The following is a 19640-nucleotide window of genomic DNA, read 5'->3' as shown; positions in this document are numbered from 1 at the left end:
GTCATACACTTTAATAAGTACAGGTAGTATTTACAGTATATACACCATAACACAATACTTTGCCATCACTACTGTATATTTTTTCATAGATTAAGAAGTATTTACATTATGGATAATACCATAAATTGATTCTGAAATTATTCGGACACACAATAAATTCAAGTAGGTGTGCCTTGAGACAGAGTAGCCCGACTACGACCATGGTAGAAGAGGTATGCAAGAACCACTTCACAGGTGCATAATGGTCCGAGACGATGAAGAATACTTTTTAAATACGCTCGTCAATTGGGCGCCATGGGTTTGGGGGCACGACGTCAGTCAATATCAAACACAAACTATACAAGTTCATACTTCGTCCATCTGTGGTGATTTTTAAAAGATCAGAACCATTGGTTTCTTCTTCCAAAGCTTTACACATTCATGTTTGGTCATCAGCCTTCAGTGGAAGCAAACGCTAGACCAAGGATTATTTGCTGCAGAGTGTCCTGGTGGTCTAAAGCACCTACCGCAACCCTGTGGATCGACTTCACTGCAGGGACATTTGTTGCATGTCACCTTCTCTCTCTCTCTCTCTTCTACGTCTCCCGCTGTTCTCCACTATCAACTATTTCATGAAGGACGACATAAAAAATAAATCTTTAACACAAAGAAAAACCAAAGCATTCACTGTGTTTTGAACTCATATTCACATTTTTGCGTACATCTTGTCCAACAGCTTTAAAGTACATCTTGAACAGACAGCGGGCATCCTCCATACAGAGTATGAATGATCCTTAACTGGAGCAACTCATTACTACACAACTCATGACCGGGGTGATGAGACATTGCATGCACCTAACTTCAGGTACGCCACCCAAAAAGAGAAGCTGCACTCCACCTTTTGTCTCCATTATGATTGCTGGTGGTTTATACATTATGGTACGTGTCCTGTGCCGTGTCTTTGTTTTCACCTAGCAGACCAAGGCGGCGCTTTCCCTCCTCCCCTGCTTCTTCAGCAGCTGGATGCGGTTGTGAACGTAAAACTTGATCGACCTCCAGTCTCGCTGGTTGCTCACCAGCAGAGGGCAGAGTTCGAGGCAGCGCTCACAGTCCGCCTTGGCGGGGACTCGCAGCTCCATGAGGTTCCTCTTTAGGTGAGTCTCCACTGCTACGCGCTCAGCCTCTGACCACGGGCGCTTAAGTACACCACGCTTCCCTGTGAGATAGAGGACAATGCATAGGATCGGGTTAATAAGGAAGTGACTGAAGTTCGGGAGGTCCTAGACCGATATTGGCAGATTACCTGATTTGGGTGGAATGCATCTTCTCTTATGAACATTGGCTATTGAGGGGCTGACTGGAGCGGGAATGGGTGCCCTCTTCTTCCGTGGCGGTCGCCCTGGTCCTTTCTTCTTCACCATCACCTCAGCTTTCTCCTTTACGTCCTCTTTCTCTTCCTCTGCCTCGGACTCTTCTGAGAAGGAGTCAGCTGAGTTGCCAGACAATACTGTGGGACAGAGATGAAATGGAGGGTAGTTAACTCAAATCAAATGACTAACATACAGCTTAATATTTCAAGAAAGGGGATCAACTGCAGTGCTGTAACTGCAAAAAGTGCTGTAAAAATGTTTGTTAATGAAGTGGTGGATACTAGTAAAATCTACCTCTTAACCCAACAGAACCTCTGGCAGATTCTTTGTATCATCCTACATTTTTTTCGTAAATCTATTCTTAAGAAAGGTCCTAAAAATGATCATCAGATTCACGTGTTCTTAAAACGCAAAATTGTACGGATCGCCAATGATGAACGTCATTGCATTTGTAAATTGAAGGAATGTGTGAGTTAAACCCGTTCAGCCCTGCAAACCCCCATAAAAGGGCGTGAGACTGCAGGGCCGTGTGCACACGAAAGTTTGACGAAGGTTGAGCGCCGGACTTAAAAAAAAGAATTATTAAAAGAAACATCAATAGATCTGAAGTGGTGCTTCTGCACGCCGTGAACGCCAAACTAGCCGTCATACTTTGTAGCGTCAGACGTGGATATAAAAAAGATGCATTGGACCCATTACTTCTTCAGTGTGGAAGTGTTAGTGTGATGCATATCATATCTGTTCCACGTTTATATATTTATGTTTTAAAAAGCTGACATTCCTCGCAGAGTCCATCAACAGTTCCACATCAGAAATAATCTGTTAAAATGAACACTGTTATGTTGACGCATTGCATTATTATTACTACATCATTTTTCACGGTGGGAGTTCATCCTTTAAAAAAGGTTCTTGGCAGCAGAACCTGCATTAAATTAAACATCGCATGCCTGAAATACCTGCTGATGGGCCCAAAGTCAGTTCAGCGTTTTACCTGAAGACAGATAATACATGATGTAACTCTTTACCATCCAACTCGAGGCAGATGTGCTGCAGGCTCATCCCTCGGAACAGCACGCCCTCCTTCTCTCCATAAAGCACAACACGACCCACACGACCCATCAGTGCTGGATCCCGTATGATAGTGGAGCAGTTCTGGGTCACATGGTACTCTCGTTCAAGGAATTCCTCCAGCTGTTTGGTGGCGCCATGCTGGCCCTCGCCCTCATCTAATAGTAGCAGTTGAGTAAGTATCGCTACCTGCCGCCGTACACGCGTCGCCGTCAGTGCTCCGGGGTTTTTAGCCCCGCTGGATCGCGCCAGGTTTCTCAGAAGGTCCGTGCCCCGGAGCGGTGTGGCAGGTGAGTGGTAGGGCCGAGAGAAGACATATGGGCTCTCTGGGTCCACGCCCACATTGGGGCTGGTTTGAAGGAGTAGGTCCAGGCAGGACTCACAGTGTGGCGGGAGAATAAGCGGCTGGATGCGACCACGCTTGCCCAAAACGCTAGCCCGCGGAAGGGTACAGAGGACGTGGCGTTCGAAGGGGGACAGGAGGGCTTCCATGCCAGAGGAGGCGCTGCTGTTGCTGGAGCTGTTGCTGGAGCTGTTGCTGGAGCTGGCCGGAGGAGTGATACGGTTGTGGTAGTCCTGGACAGTGAGTTTGGCCACCTCACATTCCCTGTGGCGGTTGTAGAGGATGAGCAGGGACAGGCTGGAATGGCAGAGCAGGCGCCAGGACTCCGCAGAGTGAGGAGAACGGGTGAGAGAAAGGAAAGAGGAGTGCTGCTGGTGGCGGAGGTAGAGGACCAAACAGGAGAGGGAAGAGAGCAGTGGAGAGATGTGATGCCTCTGTGTGCTGGAAAAGACAGAGGGGGAAAAAAACATGTTTAAAAAGCAGTTGAAACCACAAAACACAACCCAAAAACCCTGAACAATAAATATCTAATTGGTCATAATATTCCAACGATACCTTACAATCTCTCCATTCTTCTCCTCTGGTGCGTCTTCTTCTCCTTCTCCACTCAGCTCCAGATCTTCGTTTGGATCTATGTCTGGTTCTGGAGTAGGAGGTGGAACCAGCTCCTCTTGACTTCTCGAGCTCTCCACCTCCACCTTTTGCTGCTCTTCATACTTTTCTCTCTTCATCCTCCGACCCCTTCTGGGAGTAGACGGGAGAGGTGGTGATGGACTCTTAACTGGTGACACCAGCGGGGGCGCGTGACGTTTTGAGGTGGGCAGCGGTAAGCTGGGCGCCTTCTTGGTGGCCGCAGGCTGAGTAGAGGAAGGCGGCGAAAGCGACAGGGAGAAGGAGACGCCGCCCGTGCTCGAGTGTGTAGCTGGCGATTCCCTCTCCCTGGAGAAGAGGGGAGGGGGAGCGGGAGCGGGGTTGGGGGCCGAGGGCTGAGGGACAGCAAAGGAATGACTGTGAGTGGCCGAGGCGGAGGACGATGAGGGGTGAGGGTGTGAGGCGCTGCCATTTGAAGAGCTGTGCAGTTGTGCCAGCTCCATGGCTGTTCTAACGTCGGGCTGGTTGGCGTGGTGCTTCTCCAGGTGGCGTGCCAGAGAGCGATAGTGGCGGCCGCAGTATGCGCAGTGCTGCCGCCGGCTCACTGTGGCACCCGGGGAGCTTCCAATGTTTATGTTAATATTGTTGTTGATGTTGGTGGTCGGGGGTGCCAGGGCGCTGACCGGGGGCTGGGACTGGGATCTGGCAGGGGTTGTGACAGGTGCTGGGTGGGAAAAGGATGAGCAGGGGTGCCCAGGGCCTCTGGAGGAGGTGGGCGCGCTTTTCTTCTCCGACTCGACCGTTGTGGGCAGCTTGCGCTTCTTGCGTCGACGAAGCATTCGGCCCCTTATTTCCTCAATTTCCTCTTCTTCGTCATCGTCATCATCATCATCTTCCTCCTCTTCGTCCTCCTCACGGTCCGAGTCACTGGGCTCAGAGTGGGTGAGTGGGGAGGATGAGGGTGATAATGACCAGGAAGGGGTAAGGTAATCAGAAACAGAGAGGGACAGTGGGTGGGGGCCAGCCTCTTCCTCCTGGTCAGACACATTTCAAATGAAAACAAACCAAATTAGCTCAACATGTAGCTATTATCCACAGGATTTACAGTCTTTGATTAGGATTAGGGCTACAATGTCCCCGGTTCATGTCTGGATAATGCATCGCTCTCTCTCTCCTTTTTTTCCTGTCATCTTTCAACTGTCGTTAAAGGCATACTATATCCCGAAAATAATAACTTTTTAAAAAGCCCAAATATATAGTTTCATGAGGAAACAGTGCATTTGCGCGGGACAATTTATGCCTGTGATTTTTGGGTGTGTGAGAATTTAAGGCAGCAGGAAAATGTCTCAACTCAAATGAGTGTTCATGTTAATGAAGGAACATGTCACACGGTGCAACCGTCTGGCTTATTGATGTGTTAAATAGTTTTTGGACAACAATTGTGCTTTATGGCACAGAGGGGATAAGCTACATCAGACTCTGGAAATTTAGTCTTTTGATGGGATTTTTAGCAACCTGAAAAATATTTAACATCACCAGCTAGTATCTCACCATTGCATTCTCTCCCCAGTCCGTCAGGCTGTAGTCCACTGTGATCTCCTCCCCTTTGGCGATGTCTCGGATTGCTATGACAACTAACCGCACCTGGGTCCCACAGTGGACTTCTCTGATCCGGCAGTTGGGTGGTGGATGAAAGAGGACAGGTCCACGAACACCACTCGCTCCCTCATCCCCCAGCTCTGGCACACTGGAAAACATAAAGTGACATTAGCAATATGGCTCCCCAACCTAGAAAAATATCTAAGCACAGTTACTATAGCGAGGGTCCTCCATACCAGAGCTGAGTGGGATCGGGCATGTAGTAGGGACTGCCAGGTGGAGGGAGGCGGTCTTCTGCACCCTCTGGGTACTGGCCATCACCTGGGAGAGAGGACTCTTTAAATCCAGCACATCTTAACTGCTTTATCACAAACCACCAGCAACAACCACCATTTGAAAGATACTGTACTGTACGACAATACACTGCTAATTACAACGTGGTACACTTGTTTATCATAAGCACCAGAGTGGATAAAAACAAATGGCAGGTGGTTAAATATGTGTGTGTGTGTGTGCTTATATATATATATATATATATATATATATACCAGGGCTGTAGCTGTGTTCTGACATGCTCTCCTCCTCCTCATCTTCTGTTACATACGCCCGGTCACACACCTTCACAGGTGTTCCCTTCCTTTTTCTCCCACACACTCTCCTGTAAAAAAAGAAATAGCAGCGCTTCCTCAAACATGATGATACGTTCAGACATAGCAGTGCTCTAGACTTTCCTCTGGTAAATATTCGAAGGGAGGGCAGCCGAAATGAGCAGAGCATGTGATACCTGTTGCAAAGCAGTAATTGAATCTGTTCACGTAACATTTCTCTTAGGTGGGTGACTCATGCACAACAGCAATAAGGCTACAAACTACTTAACGAGTGCTGGTGGCAGCAGTGGTGTCAACAGCGTCATTTTTGTTCTTCCACAAGCAATCGAAACAAAGACATTTGAACAATGTGAATGTCTGCACAGCCTACAAGTATTGCAGGTTTCAGTATATTAAGTACAGTAGAAGAAAAGTAGACCCTGAAAAACATATATAGGAGACACATCAACTACATTATCCTTTTAGAGTTTTATCAATTTCATACTGATCAGTATGTTTATTAATTTGACCATTAATCTGTTCATCATATATCCTGTAAAATGTCAGAAAATAGTGTGGAAAATACCATCACAATTTCCAAGGGCTGAAAGAGACATTTTTAAATTGCCTGTATTGCCCAATCAACACATTAGAATCCCAAAATATGCTGTTGACAATAATGCAAAAAGAGATAAGAAAAAAAGAAATGCTGAAAATAAAAATTTGATAGCTGGACGGCACATATATTTTTCCTTAATTACCGACTTTAAATTACCAAAATAAAAAACAGTTGACGATAATTTTCCTGTCATCCAACTTCATTAATTATTTATATTTAAGCACTAATCAGATATGTCTTTTGTTCAAGTAAAGAATCCACACAGTTCATCACAAACCCATTTAAAATGCTTTCTGCTGCCTGTCCACCATACTTCGGTTTACTCGCCATCATTTAAGAATATGTTTCAGTCCCACATCAATGCTAGTTTCCATTAGGTGTACCTGTAGATACAGGCGTTAATCAGTCCCTGATTTGATGTGATGATCGATGACCATGATTGAGGAACACAGATCTACTATAAACAGGCAGCTAGTGTGTAAACTGATTTCAGCTATCTTGGTTATCACAGATTTATTTTTATCTATATATTGAAATGGCCCCACCCCTTTATCAATCACGTCAGACTGTACACATGCATTAACAGAGACCTGATTAGCACAACATAGCGTCCCAAATGCACTGAACCTGGTGACAGTCAACTGTTTTCAGGTGCATTATCCATGGTCAGCAACTTTGTTTACTCAAAGCCAAGCAAGACACGAGTCATGATCTGCACCAGCTGAGCAGTCAAGCGGTGTTCAGAGCACAATAACACTGAAGCGACGAGGTGGTTTGATGGATATTATGTTCCGGGATCTGCAGTCTGCACAATCTGACATGACATGGGTTATCGACAAGACCGACACACCACTGGCCAGTAAGATACATAGCGGACGATTCCTGCTGGGTGCAAGCTAACATTAGTGCTAAACCACAGCTAGCCTGTTAGCTTCCAGCAGCTAACGTTGAGACTTAGGTCCCGTCAAAACATCAAAAATAAAAGGCTTGCTATTACATGCGAGCTGAGGCGGCCAGGGGAAGACGCACCCTCGCATGACATAACAGCTGCAACGAGAAAACAAAGAAAAATCACTTCCCCCTCTGCGTTTTCTCCATTATAACGCTGGACTCATGCACGCGAAAAAAGGGCTTCTGATGTTAACTAAACAAACGTGCACGGTCGCAGCGCGTGCGTCTCAGGCTCTTGCGTTTTGCTCACAAAACCCCAGTGAAAACCACCGCGCGCGGGGACAAACCGGGGGCTTGCTGTGCTCACTCACCCCCTTGGCGGCGGCGGTTTGCTTCCATCCCCGTCGCTGTCGAGGGTCGGTGGCTCCCGGTAGTCAAAAGGCGACCGTACATTCTCCGCCATTAGGACTCCCTTCCCCTACCTCTCGCGCTCCGGTAGATTGCCCAACGCGCATGTGCACAACATCCTTTGGGGTTCTACTGGTCAAATGGGGTGCACCCACCTCTGAGGAAGCTAAAGACCTTCAACCTCAAGATTCAAATTGATTGAAGATATAGAATTGCGGATATTCAATACGGTGTGCTAACTTAACTTCCACGCTTTCACGTGGAAGTGCAGTCAAATCAATGCCTTGTAATTAATTAGACCTGTTACAGACTGAAGTGAAGCCTACACTGATACATTGGTTGGGATCTGAACACTGTTTAACCAGCTTGTCACTTAATATCTTTTCTTCTTATGAATTGCTTATAAACGTGATTTTAAAATGGCCTATTTCAGAAGTGCGCCACAATAAAATAATTCATCAGAATTAAGTTGTGTATTATAAATCCTACTCAAGTAAAAGTACATAAGAATTATAAACAAAATGTACTTGAATTTACTACTAATACATATTCTGCAGAGAAAAATCCCCTGCAACTAATAAATTCTTACATATAACAATTATAGATTGTTAATACTAATTCATCAATGTGTGATATAGCATTTAACTGTAGTAGCTGGTTTGGGTGGAGCTATTTTGACCTGCCCTATACAGCTAGGTAGTACACAGCAGAAGGTTGTAAAAAATGTTTGGAAAGTAGAGGCAAGGTGACAAAGACGACTCGTTAAGAGTGGGTTTTAATCGTCAATGCACATCCAGTTAATCATCACAGAGATAAAAGAAAAGCATGGCAATAAGAAATCCACCATAATAACAAGCCTGGGAGTCCCAGCTCATTCACTCAGCGAGATTATGCCGCATCAGGCATTAAACACTACAGTAAAGTTGTTGTGTAACGGCCTGTTTGATACATTTGGCTACAGAAAGTACAATCCTACCGTCAGGGATTAGTCTCATACAGTATGTCTTTATTTATTTTTTTACCTTCCAAAGAAGCATTTGACGGAAAATATTTGAGAACCACTGGTCTTATAGTTAAAACTTGTGAACAGTGTAGCAGCATATTCAAGTACAACATCAGGAGAGAACTTGGTGACCAGAGCAGCAAACATGACACTTGATGAACATCACAGATTGTTCAAAACCAAACTCAATACAAGCATTTCAATTTGATATGGAATTATCTAGACTAGATATGTAAACAAAATGGGACATGAAAAGCTAAGTGACCTATTATTATAATAGCAAATGGCTACAGATTCAGCTGCACATCAGTCACAGTTTATGTTGTGTATTTTTGGCTACATTCTAGCAGTTAGTAGATTTTCTAGTGTTAGGAACAGCAGCTAATAAGTCATCAAAAGTAAATCCATCTTAAACAAAATAAATAACACATTGTATACAAAAGAATACATTTTTAGAGAGTCTAACTCGGCCACTTCACAAACCAAACTTTATACCCTTAAAAGTCTGCACTCACTTCGATGTCAAAGGAAAATAGCAACTGTGGCAAACTAGAGGTCATTTTAGCACTTGCTGTGGAAATACCAACGTCTGGGAAAAGCTGTCTACAGGGCTTTGTTAAAAAGGAGCTTAGTTGTGATTTTAGTTAAGCAGTACAATTTCATAACCTCTAGTTTTGACAGAGTATATTCGACAGAGCTCAATATTCAATTTCGTTCGTGTTAGTGTCTGTTAGTGTTGAGTTAATTCATTCATAGATGACGTTGGATTGAAACCAAGAAAAATCAGACGTCTTCTGTTCCTGCCCTCTCTGTGTGCAAGACATGGAGGGTCTGCGCAGCATGGTCAGCCCAGTGGACTAGCTCCAGCAGCACGCGATAGGTCCACATTTTGAGCCCGAAAACTCCCCCAGCGCCATCGGTTTCCTACACAGAAGAAAGCAAGTTCACATCCACTGCCTTTTATCAAACCAAGAAACCGTAAAAACGGATTTAAAAAAAAATAGAAAAAAAAGGTTTTGAGTAGATTGGTAGGCTGAAACACTGTTTACGTTTTTCACGTTTCAACTTTTTTAGCAACATTATCATTCATTTGTAGTTATGTTTATCTGACAAATTAATGTCTGATATTAACTTTTATCTGCTAAATTCTCCACTTTGTTCGCCAGCTAGTTGCTAACTTTGTCTGCCTGCTGTTTGGTGCTGAAAACAGTAAGGTTGCAAATCAAAAACAATGAGCTGAAAGATGCTAAAATGATCAGCAGGGACCTGCGGCGTTCGGTGATCATTCTTTTTGCATTCGTCACTTTGAGGGATACCTTTCAAATTCAACATTTAATCCATCGTTGATATAAAAATATTGATTGTTGCAGCTTTAAACTCAATCTAAAGTTTACCATGGATATCTAAGAGGTTAAGTCCAGGATGTAAAGCTTTTCTCCCAACATTAGTCATAATCACATAAGAGGTATCATTAATATAATACAGGGTTTAGTCACACCCTTGCTGTGGATTAAGTTTAGGTTTTACATTTAACTGTTGTGTTACTAGGACAGGGCTGAGGGCTGGTAGCGTGGAAATATCCTACTGTGGGGGCTCTTTAGAGTTGAATGTTGCCAATGTATATATGCAACTCATGTGGCAGACAATGCTGATGCTTTCATGGTGCAGGGTTCCTTGGACACCTTGTATGATGACATAATCGGGGCATTTTTGCTCCTGTTGTTCCAGTAAAAAAAAAACTGTGGAAACTGCGCAATACTTCAGTTTAGTAAGATTTTTAAAAATCTTTAAAATATGCATCTTTTAAACATGTGTAATGCACAAGTCGGAGTTAGTTGTTCACAAATTAAATCACCCAGTTATTTTGAGAAAGCTTGGGAGACGAAGAAAAATGCTCTGCGTCAGGAGAAAGTTTAGTCTTTCTTCTGCTGTTCGGTGGAGACGTTATTTGAAAATATTCCCCAAAATACATCGACATACATGGTGGTTTCGTGTGTGCGTCTATAGAAATACAAACTTAACTATAACAAATACTGTACCTCATTACACTGGTGGTCTGGGGTGACTTCCAGGGTCACGTTCTCTGTCTCTACCAGAACTTTGGTGCTGCTGAGCAAGTGCTCCAGCCGGAGTCGGACGTTCTTCCTCATGGTCTCATAGTCGCCCTCCATCTCACCCCATTCCTCCTCTTCCTTCAGGATGACACAGTGGATCAGCCCCAGGCACTGCCGCAGAGCCGAATGCAGCAGCTGCACCTGCTGCTCCGTGCTAGGCTCCTCGGAGTCTGGGGAAAGGGACACAATGCGTCCTGCGCCAGGGGCGTGGTCCGACAAGAAGGTCTCCTTCTCTTTCTGAAAGGACGGGGAAAAAGATGTTTGCTTCAACTTGATGCCGAGTACAAAGCAGACGGCTGCAAGGTGCTTCTTGGCCTTGCACCTCACATTTTATTTTTGCTCAATTACACATTAAACACTGAATGACAGCCATATGGATCAATTAAAAGGTGTTCTAAAAAGGGAGGCTGAGGCACAGAAGCATGACAGATGGAAAAAATCCAATACACTCTCTCCATTAGGTACCCCAGGGGAAATCGGGGGGAGGGGGGGGGGGGGGCTTTTAGTACGATTATACTGCATCCCTTTCAAGAATACACAAAAGTATACTGGTGAATGTTGATGTATACACGCAGTAAAAGTAGAACACATCACTCAATTGCGACAGGTAGCTTAGCTGGCAGCTGTCTCAGTACAGCAACACGCTCGCATTAGGAAGCCACACGTACCGTTAACGGGATTGGGTCACACCGCCTCGGTGTGAGTGAGTCAAGCAGAACGAGTGTGCTAAAACAGATAACTCACGTATAGCTGGAGCAGACGAGCACACTCGTGGTGCAGTAGCCGGGCGAGAGCCACCGCTCTCTCCGTCTGCGACGGGCCAGGCACCGGTGTGTCCAGCGCAGTTATCTGCTGGTGCTCCTCCTGCTCTGCCATTTGCTCTCCAGCCCTGTTTTTAAAGGTGGCTTTAGCGGAGAGCTGGATGGAAGACCGAGCAAGAGAAACAAGCGGTCCCCTAACGTCGTGAGTGTTGGCACCGAAACAACTCGGGACACGCGGGACCCTTTTTTTGGGGATACTTTAGCAGTTTCTACACGGACCGTAGCTCGTCCCAAGCGCGCGTCAACGAAGCGTGTTTGTGTCGGCGTTCATGTTGGCGTGCACGCAAACGAGAGGGGATTTAATTGGTTCCGCAAGCCACAGGGGCGTTTTTAGGTGGGGGGGACGTACTGCCTTTTTTTTCTCCTCAAAAACGTCACCATGTGGCCCACCCAACGCTCTCTTTATTGGGGTTTCGCAGTCACTGTAAGCTAATGTGGAAAACCACCATACAAAATATTCATATCTGACCAATTCGACTCCCAAAATGTGCACAGACTATTCCCTTCTTAAATTTAATTAATGTGATATCATTTGCAAATTACAATTTCGACGAAACTAAATCAATTGTAAACATCAAGAAAGCTGTTGTCAATGGATAATTTTGTCTGGTCATTATATTTCCCTTTTTTTTGATGGTTTGTAAAGACAATACCCTGGTCATTGTTGGAAACAAATTTGGATTAAAAAGATATAATAGAATGTTTTCTCAAAGTTTGATTTGATGGGCATATCATAAAGATTTTTCATTAGGTGCATTCATGAGGCATCAGTGTGGGAAAATCAATTATTAGAATGTTTACAAAATTCAAAAAATGTCAAATATACATTTCCATATGTGCTTTAATGCTGCTTTTCATTAAAATGTTGACAGATATAGTAATTTAGCTAAATCATATTGATGTTAATTAGTGCGTTATGTTCCTTATACATAAATCAACTAGACTTGTATCAACTTGTTGCAAGGATGTGTCGGGAATAAAAGACAAAAACTTCAAAAAACAGTTTGTTTATTATTATTAATCTGAACACATTTTCTAATAAATTAAGATCATAAGATTACGAGTGCTCAGTAGTAGTGGCAGTGCACAGAGGTATATTTTATTATCCAAGAATGTTTCAAAACAAGATTGATGACAAAAACTATTTCTATCCTGCCTGCATAGTCTTAACTGTGAAAAAACATTAAGGCAACACTCCGTAACAAATTCAATCAGATGGTTCAGTTCAATTTGGAAGAGAAGTGGCACAACTTAGGACAAAGAAAGAGAATACAAGGAAGGCATTTTAGATCTTTTCTTATGGGCCTTTTCCACAAAAGACATTTTAACATGTTGCATCGGATGCTGGCTCACTGTCATGACTGACTTGGACACATAAATAGAAGTCATCAATAATATTAGACACTTGTGCTTGTCCTACTGTAAAAAGTCAAAATGTCTGCTGTGAAAGAAAAGATCTCGCATATCTCAAAGGATTTCTAAATATTATTATATTAAATTAGATTATTTTACTTCGAGAACCATATTTAGTTTTAGTTGTTGCTCACAGTTAATTTGTTCTGTAAGTTGTCATGAACTAAAACTACTAGAGTTGACCAAATTATTCATTCATTCACATATGGACATGAGGGATATATATATGTCATTTGTTACTTTTTGTACAATATGTACTATCATCTTGCAGTCTTTTTAATCTCTAGAAATGACACACACACACATATATACAAACACAAGAGTCACAAAATATTCAGTAAGTGGTAAAAGAAGTGTATGTAATCTACAACATAATAAATCATACTCCCTGATATAAGTAGCTCTGTGTAGCTGCGTACTTTGTATAACTGCTGTGTTCCACTCCATGGAGATAAAGTCTATAATTTAAAATATTTAGAATGTGAGCTTTAAGTCTTGACATGTCCTTCAGTCGTTTGTTCCTTTCTCAAATCAAAACTTCCCTGTGCATAAAGTTCCTGCTAAGATCATTTCGTGGCCTTTTATCTAGATTAAACTGTCTCCATGAACCTCGGCACACTGTAAAATAATCGGTCTCCCTCCTTCCCTCTCCCATTCAATCCCCTCATCTTCCTTCCTTCTTTCCTCGTTACTCTCCCACATCATTTCCCCGACATCCTGATGAGCGCCACCCACCACCACCCTGTCCCACAGCTCACCCTCCCCTGGTAACTGTTCGTCCTCATCGGTCTCCCTGCCCCACTGCATAGCCTGCTGGGAAGCCAGGGAGGCTGTGGAGGCCAGTGTGGTGACGGAGCTCAGGGTGAGCAGGGTGCTCTGAGGGTCCGCGACAGTCATGGGCGTGACGGTGCTGGCAGGATGGGTGGAGAGCTGGATGAGCTGGGGGTGGCTGGTGCTGGATAAGTTAGTAGGACTAGCAGCCGTGAGGTGCAGCAAGGTGGGGGCTTGCTGCTGTTGTGCCACCTGCACCACTTGGTGCGTGGGCAATTGGAAAAACTGGCCCAGAGATACATCTGTCTGCGTCTGTAGGGGGAGCAGGAGCCCCACCTGCTGTAGTGGAGTGAGCGTACTATTCACTACTTCCTGATTCTCCTGGCCGACAGAGGGTTGGTCGGGCTGGGTGAGCACTGGGAGAGTCTCTGGGATCAGGGCGGGACTGCATATTACTGAGCCCCCATTAGCTGCCAGGGCTTCAGCTATGAGCACCTCAGGGTGGCTCTTGGCCTTGTGTGCAACAACGGAGTCCTTTTTCTCAAACTTTTTGCTGCAAATCGAGCAAGAGAACTGGTAGGAGGATTCTGCATCGTGCTTCTTCATGTGCCAGTTTAAGGAGGCCTTCTGACGGCAGGTGAAGCCGCAGATCTCACATCTGCCACAGGGTGGAGACAAAGACCAGGTTACAGTCTGAACGGACCTGACGCTCAAGTCTCATCTGTGACACTTGACCTCCAATTGCACTGCAATTTACTGATAATCAGTGGTGGAAGAAATAGTTTGAGCTTTTTACTTAAAAGTTAAAGTTAATGTTTGTAGTTAACATTAAAGTAAGAACTAAAGAAAATATGTATTATGGGGTTATTTTTAAATGGTTTATTTCTACATAAATAAGACTGAACCTAAATAATGCGCTTTCTCACTTGTAATAACGGATATAAGCCAGACTTAAAGTTCTTCCTGGCCCACAGCACACATTGCGACATGATATTGTGAAGTTTGCTACTCACTGGATTGGCTTTTCTCCTGTGTGAATCATCCTGTGCACAGCCAGGTTATGGGAGCTCTTGAAGGCACGAGCACAATACTCACAGATATAGTCCCTTTGATCTGAAATAAAGATGACAAGCAGAATAAATAAACTACATGACAGGATAGACACAGAAAATGTCAGGTTTTCACTTACTACCTTGGCATTTCAAGCAGCTCAGAAATTATATCACTATTTTCATACTCAAATAAGCATAAGGTATATCGCCAGTCTTGATACTGAGTAGATACACATTTGTGCCTTGACATCACCTGTATGATGTTTTGCATGGCGCAACAGCTGCTTCTGCAGACGAAACAATCGGCCACACGAGGGGTGATCACACACATACTTCTTTTTAAGCAAGTGCTGGTATTTGATATGGTGCTGAAATAAAGAGATGAGAGAAAAGGAGTAAATATTACAGTAAAAAGCACCCAACTTTGCACCTGGTGCACCTTAAGGTAAGTTCACAGATCTAAAACAGTATGTCAAAATGTTGACAGTATGGCAAACCTGTAGGTAACGCGGGTGGGCCAAGACAGTACCACAGCCCTCAATTTCGCAGCGGACGTACTGCACTGGGGGCTTCTTCCTATGGCAACAGAAAAAAAGGGAAATTGTACAATAATTATAGTTGATACAAATACTACAGTAAGTAATACAACTAAGACCGTTACCTTTGTTTTGGCAGCCGAGGGCCTTTGTCATCTTTTTGTTGTCGGCCTCTCCTAGAATGAAAACAGATTACAAAACAGAATTTAAAATGTCGACCAATACTTTAATCCTTCCTCCCAAACGTCCAATAGGATCATATCTATGTTGTTAAGTTCCTTCATAATGTAATGTGCAAACATTTTGTCAGTAAGCAGGCTGTCAGACGTTGGTGAGGGCGTGTGGCTTCAGGTACCAATGAGGTATGAAATAAACCTATTGTCGGCTTGTTCAGCCATCAGTCCTTCTGTTCCATTAACTAATCATCAAACCGTATTTTGCTTACTTCCTGGGTGGCGCTGTGTGATAGCCCACTCCATCTTCACTCTGTACAACAATCTCTGTTGAGTCTTCCTTTTTAATGTCATCTTCTTCTTCCTCCTCCTTTTCCGACGACTCTTTCTTGACTTCCTTTTGTTTTAACGTTGTATTCCGCCTTGGTTTTACCCTAAGGAGTTAAGAGATAAAGCTCAATTCACTGTTGAAGCTAATATTTATTAACATTCATCATGTTTTTGTACAAAGTAACATTCAGGACTAATGGTCATTATGGAAAGGCAGTGAGCTCAGCATACGTCTTTGTCTCGGGTTTATAGATGAGGTCATTGGGGTCATCTCTGAATGGAGGGTCCTCGTCAAGAGCTGCATCTGGATCTGCAATGCTAATATGGACATCCACACCACACTGGCCACAATCAAATTCACACTGGAAAATCAAACATGAAATCCAACGTTTTCTCTGTTGCTCATTTAATAAGACGTATACCACTCACTTGTCATCGCTTCCTTTCAAAGTTCCTGTTTCCTCTCCTGAAAAACAGAGCAAATTAATCTGTTCTTTCAGTTTCAGATGATTGCAGTTGTTCGTAGTCTTATTGTATGTCGTAAAATGACTGCAAGTGGTATTTGTCTTACCAGCCTCCATCTCCGCTTCAGGTTTGCATGTTGCTGGTGTGGTGCGAGAGGCTTGGGTTGGAGGTCTTCCTTTGCATACTCTAGATTTGGACAGCTTTGATCCAAGAGTGTGTTTGGATGCTAATGAGGTGAGAGTGCCCAAGCATTAGTGACAGATGTATTACATAACAATGACAAAATTCCTACAAATAGATGAATAGGACTTATGTATCTTTTTACCATTTTTGGCTGTGGATTTCTTCACCGCTGGTCTGTGTGAGAGAGAGTCTACAGTAAATAAAAGCCAGGTGCAAATGAATTTTAAAAAATTGGTGGTATACCTTGGAATACACACAGTATGTTATAACTCAAGTGCCCTTTGAAAAATGAAAAACAACAGGATAACAAGAGCACAGACAGGACAACGCGTGCATTTAACTCATTTGTTTTGGTTTCAACATCTAGTAAACCTATAGCTTTAAGAACCCCCACAGCACACTTCCTACAATTACAGCCCTAACCGTCCTTGCAGTGCAATCTCACTAGTACCTCTAACTAGCCTTTGAGAGTGATAAGTAACGTTAGTTAGTTCGTTTGTTGCAATAGTGCTATTGTACTGCAAAGTATTTGACGTGCGTTTGTGCAGGCACTTACTGTGTGTTTTTGGAGCGTGATCCCACAGGTCTCCCACGTCCACGGTGCATACTCTTAACGTTAGGTGTTTGCCTGTAAGTCGCATTCGTGGAATTCATAACGTTAGTCCTGCCAGCTCCAACTCCCCTGGCTCGCAAAACTCGAACACCCGACCCAGAGTCACCGGATTCCGGAGAGGTCACTGTGGTTTTCACTAGCCTTTTACTTCCTCTTCTCCCGCTTGACAGTTCAGTCGAGTCCGAGGATGGTTGGGCGGCCTCCGTTGAGTCTCCGGTTTTCTCAATCCAATGACGAATACCCGAAACCTCGTCTTCCTCCGAGTCCATGGTGCTCATATTTAACTGTTATGACCCTTACAGACCTTTGTAATTGGCGTTAGTTGACGTAACGTTAACGTTAATTATAAACATAGGACATGTAATACCAACGTAACATTGAAGGGCCTTTTGGGACCAAGTTACGTTAGCTCAGTCAAGAGTAATGGTAATGTTGAGTCGTAGTGACTTAAGCAAGCATTTCAAAAACCCGCTTGTTAATAGAACAAAGTTAACGTTGTATGATAATTGAATTCTAGAAACATTTAACATTATCTACCTCTTAAAGCTATGGCAAACCTCATATTTCTTAAACCGAGTATAGGCCTGTTTGGGATGCGTCTCCTTTAAGAGCAGCGGCAGCAGTAGCGCGGATATGCGAAAATATTATGTTTGGACTCAAGGGCTTCCATACTAATTGAAAAAGGTGATTATGGGATATGTAGTTATAATTTAAAACTCATCGCTCTCTGCATTTAGGCATGGATCATTTTCATTTAAAGGCAATAACAATGAGGTGGCTTTGACCCAGGTCATTATTGAACAAATCAGTGATTGGGTGTGCAAACTTTCAATTCAAAATACAACAAAAAAATGTTTTCGTGCCAAATAAAAATGCTTATAAATCAGTGCTCAATGTTAAAGACATCAAACCAAGTCAGAAATGTTGATGTAGTCACCGACTCAGACCTACATTCAAATATTCACATTAAAAATATTGCAAAACCTGCCTATTTTCACCTTGAATTACAGCAACAATTTATGAAAGTATTATACATCACTCCGGTTGTCAGATCCTTGCACAGTATGTCAAAATATATATATATGTTTCCTAAATTATTTAAGGCAAATTATATTTATGATCTGTTGCTATTATATGAACTGTCGAGACAGATTTGCGCACTGTTTCCAAAGTCAAAAATCTTAAAACTTCTGATTGCCACTGTCTTTTACTAAATTAAATTTGTGGCTATTTATTCATATCTCTTACTACTATAACCACACTGGATTTACTCTTCTGTTTATTGTTTATCATTTTTAAATCCTATTCATGTGTTTCTTTTACATTATCATATATTTTTACATTATATTAACCCCAGGCTGCTCCAGCACTGCTGCTTCTTGGCCAACAGATCAGACTGTAGGCCAATTGGGCATCTAACAGAAATGTGAATATGTGTATGCAGGGTATTGGAAAAGAGAGCAATCTCCCCTTCGTAAGATTGTTCTTTATTTTTCATGTTTTATGTTCTTACCAGCTCAACACAAAACAACTTCTGCATGAAATGTCTTCAGCTTTCAGCCACTGAATCAAGACAATTAACTTTGATGGGTGTGTCAGGGTAATTTGAATTCAAAGGAATTCTTATGCTCATGACTGTGCCAAAATAAACTGCTAGGATTGATGCTGAATAGGATGCTATTTATGTCCATGAGAACCATCAGAACATGTGCCAGAAACTGGGAGGAACAGCTTCGTCACAACAATAACTACTTGTTGTTTTGTCACTTTTACCAGTGAAAAGTCATGCTCATCCAAACAGGCTGTGCTGTCAGACAAATCGCTAGTACAGAAACAACACATGTGCGCACTCCGAAATCTTCCTGTACACCTAATCTGTGAACAGCAGCCTGTTTAACAATATACAGAAAGCCTTCTCATTTTTGTCACTGCTATGAGGACTGACAGGCGTGATTATAGCAGGTAGAACTGGTTTCGTGAGACAACTTTAGATTGCTCTTTGTTACACCCAGCAGTGTACTTAAGATCCATGCAAGATGAGAGGAGAATGGTGTTGAAAGGTCAGTGCGCATTTTAGATTTTACATTTGCGAACTTTAAATTCATTTTCAGCTCATTTGAATTCCAACTCAGTTCAGGAGGCAGTGTACAAGTTGTGTTTTACTCACTATTTAAATGACATTTTAAGATGTTTTGTGTAGGTTTCTCTAGAAGTAGAAGAGCAATACTGGTGTGTTGTGTGTGTGTCTGTGTGTGAGTGAGAGAGAGAGAGAAAGAGAGAGAGAGAAATAAATAAAACGGATAGGTGGGGGCTGTGACAAAGGTCACAGACACTATCCTATGAAACTGTGTGTTGATGTTGATGTTCACAGATGCAGTCCTGTTTTTGAATAGGAATTACATGAAATGTGTTTCCATTCACCTGTTTTTACACAGTATCACTAGAACACTGCAGGAATGAGTCCTAAAACCCGAAAATGACTTTGCATTTTTACACTTCTGGTTCCCTCGTCTCTTTTTTAAAATGTTCTTAATTAAGTTTAAACGTTTTTTAAATGGGTGGTTGGTTAGATGCCTGAAAGAGGGTCTGTGGTTCACACACTGAAGAGATTGTAACATTCTGTTCTACAATATAAAATAAGTCAGTAAATATCACTTCCATGAATTTTGAAGCTTTATTGTGTATTAAAAAGGCGGTTTGGTATTTTATGA

At 43.0% G+C, this 19640-nt stretch overlaps 3 protein-coding genes across 5 annotated transcripts; all 3 read right to left on the bottom strand.

Annotated features, from left to right (window-relative positions):
* Nucleotides 1–29: 29 nt before the first annotated feature.
* LOC306796423 (uncharacterized protein) lies at nt 30–7532 on the bottom strand. Of its 2 annotated transcripts, XM_079295328.1 has the most exons (9): nt 7419–7532; nt 5499–5608; nt 5187–5271; nt 4903–5098; nt 3316–4385; nt 2375–3201; nt 1283–1486; nt 951–1195; nt 30–604 (listed from the first exon to the last, which is right to left on the bottom strand). In XM_079295328.1, the coding sequence occupies exons 1-8, from the start codon at nt 7508–7510 to the stop codon at nt 951–953; spliced, it is 2829 nt and encodes a 942-aa protein (XP_079151454.1). In that variant the 5' UTR covers nt 7511–7532; the 3' UTR covers nt 30–604. The 2 variants fall into 2 exon arrangements, with proteins under 2 accessions (XP_079151454.1, XP_079151453.1); XM_079295327.1 differs by having other exon boundaries at nt 30–1195.
* A 788-nt stretch (nt 7533–8320) lies between these two features.
* LOC306796377 (uncharacterized protein) lies at nt 8321–11591 on the bottom strand. Its single transcript, XM_079295262.1, has 3 exons — nt 11317–11591; nt 10498–10809; nt 8321–9382 (listed from the first exon to the last, which is right to left on the bottom strand). Exons 1-3 carry the CDS (start codon nt 11446–11448, stop codon nt 9242–9244), a joined length of 585 nt encoding a protein of 194 aa, XP_079151388.1. The 5' UTR covers nt 11449–11591; the 3' UTR covers nt 8321–9241.
* Nucleotides 11592–12406: 815 nt separating this feature from the next.
* On the bottom strand, nt 12407–17525 carry LOC306796315 (uncharacterized protein). 2 transcript variants are annotated; one of them, XM_079295177.1, is made up of 11 exons: nt 16873–17525; nt 16459–16506; nt 16240–16359; nt 16098–16134; nt 15900–15986; nt 15611–15772; nt 15291–15341; nt 15127–15205; nt 14883–14997; nt 14591–14690; nt 12407–14235 (listed from the first exon to the last, which is right to left on the bottom strand). In XM_079295177.1, the coding sequence occupies exons 1-11, from the start codon at nt 16955–16957 to the stop codon at nt 13392–13394; spliced, it is 1728 nt and encodes a 575-aa protein (XP_079151303.1). In that variant the 5' UTR covers nt 16958–17525; the 3' UTR covers nt 12407–13391. The 2 variants fall into 2 exon arrangements, with proteins under 2 accessions (XP_079151303.1, XP_079151302.1); XM_079295176.1 differs by having other exon boundaries at nt 16459–16490.
* Nucleotides 17526–19640: the final 2115 nt, after the last annotated feature.

The sequence above is a fragment of the Melanostigma gelatinosum genome, assembly GCF_949748355.1.
Source record: "Melanostigma gelatinosum genome assembly, chromosome: 23".
NCBI classification, from domain to species: domain Eukaryota; kingdom Metazoa; phylum Chordata; class Actinopteri; order Perciformes; family Zoarcidae; genus Melanostigma; species Melanostigma gelatinosum.
The sequence above is the reverse complement of the archived record's forward strand: the minus strand, read 5'-3'. Positions and strand labels throughout refer to the sequence as shown.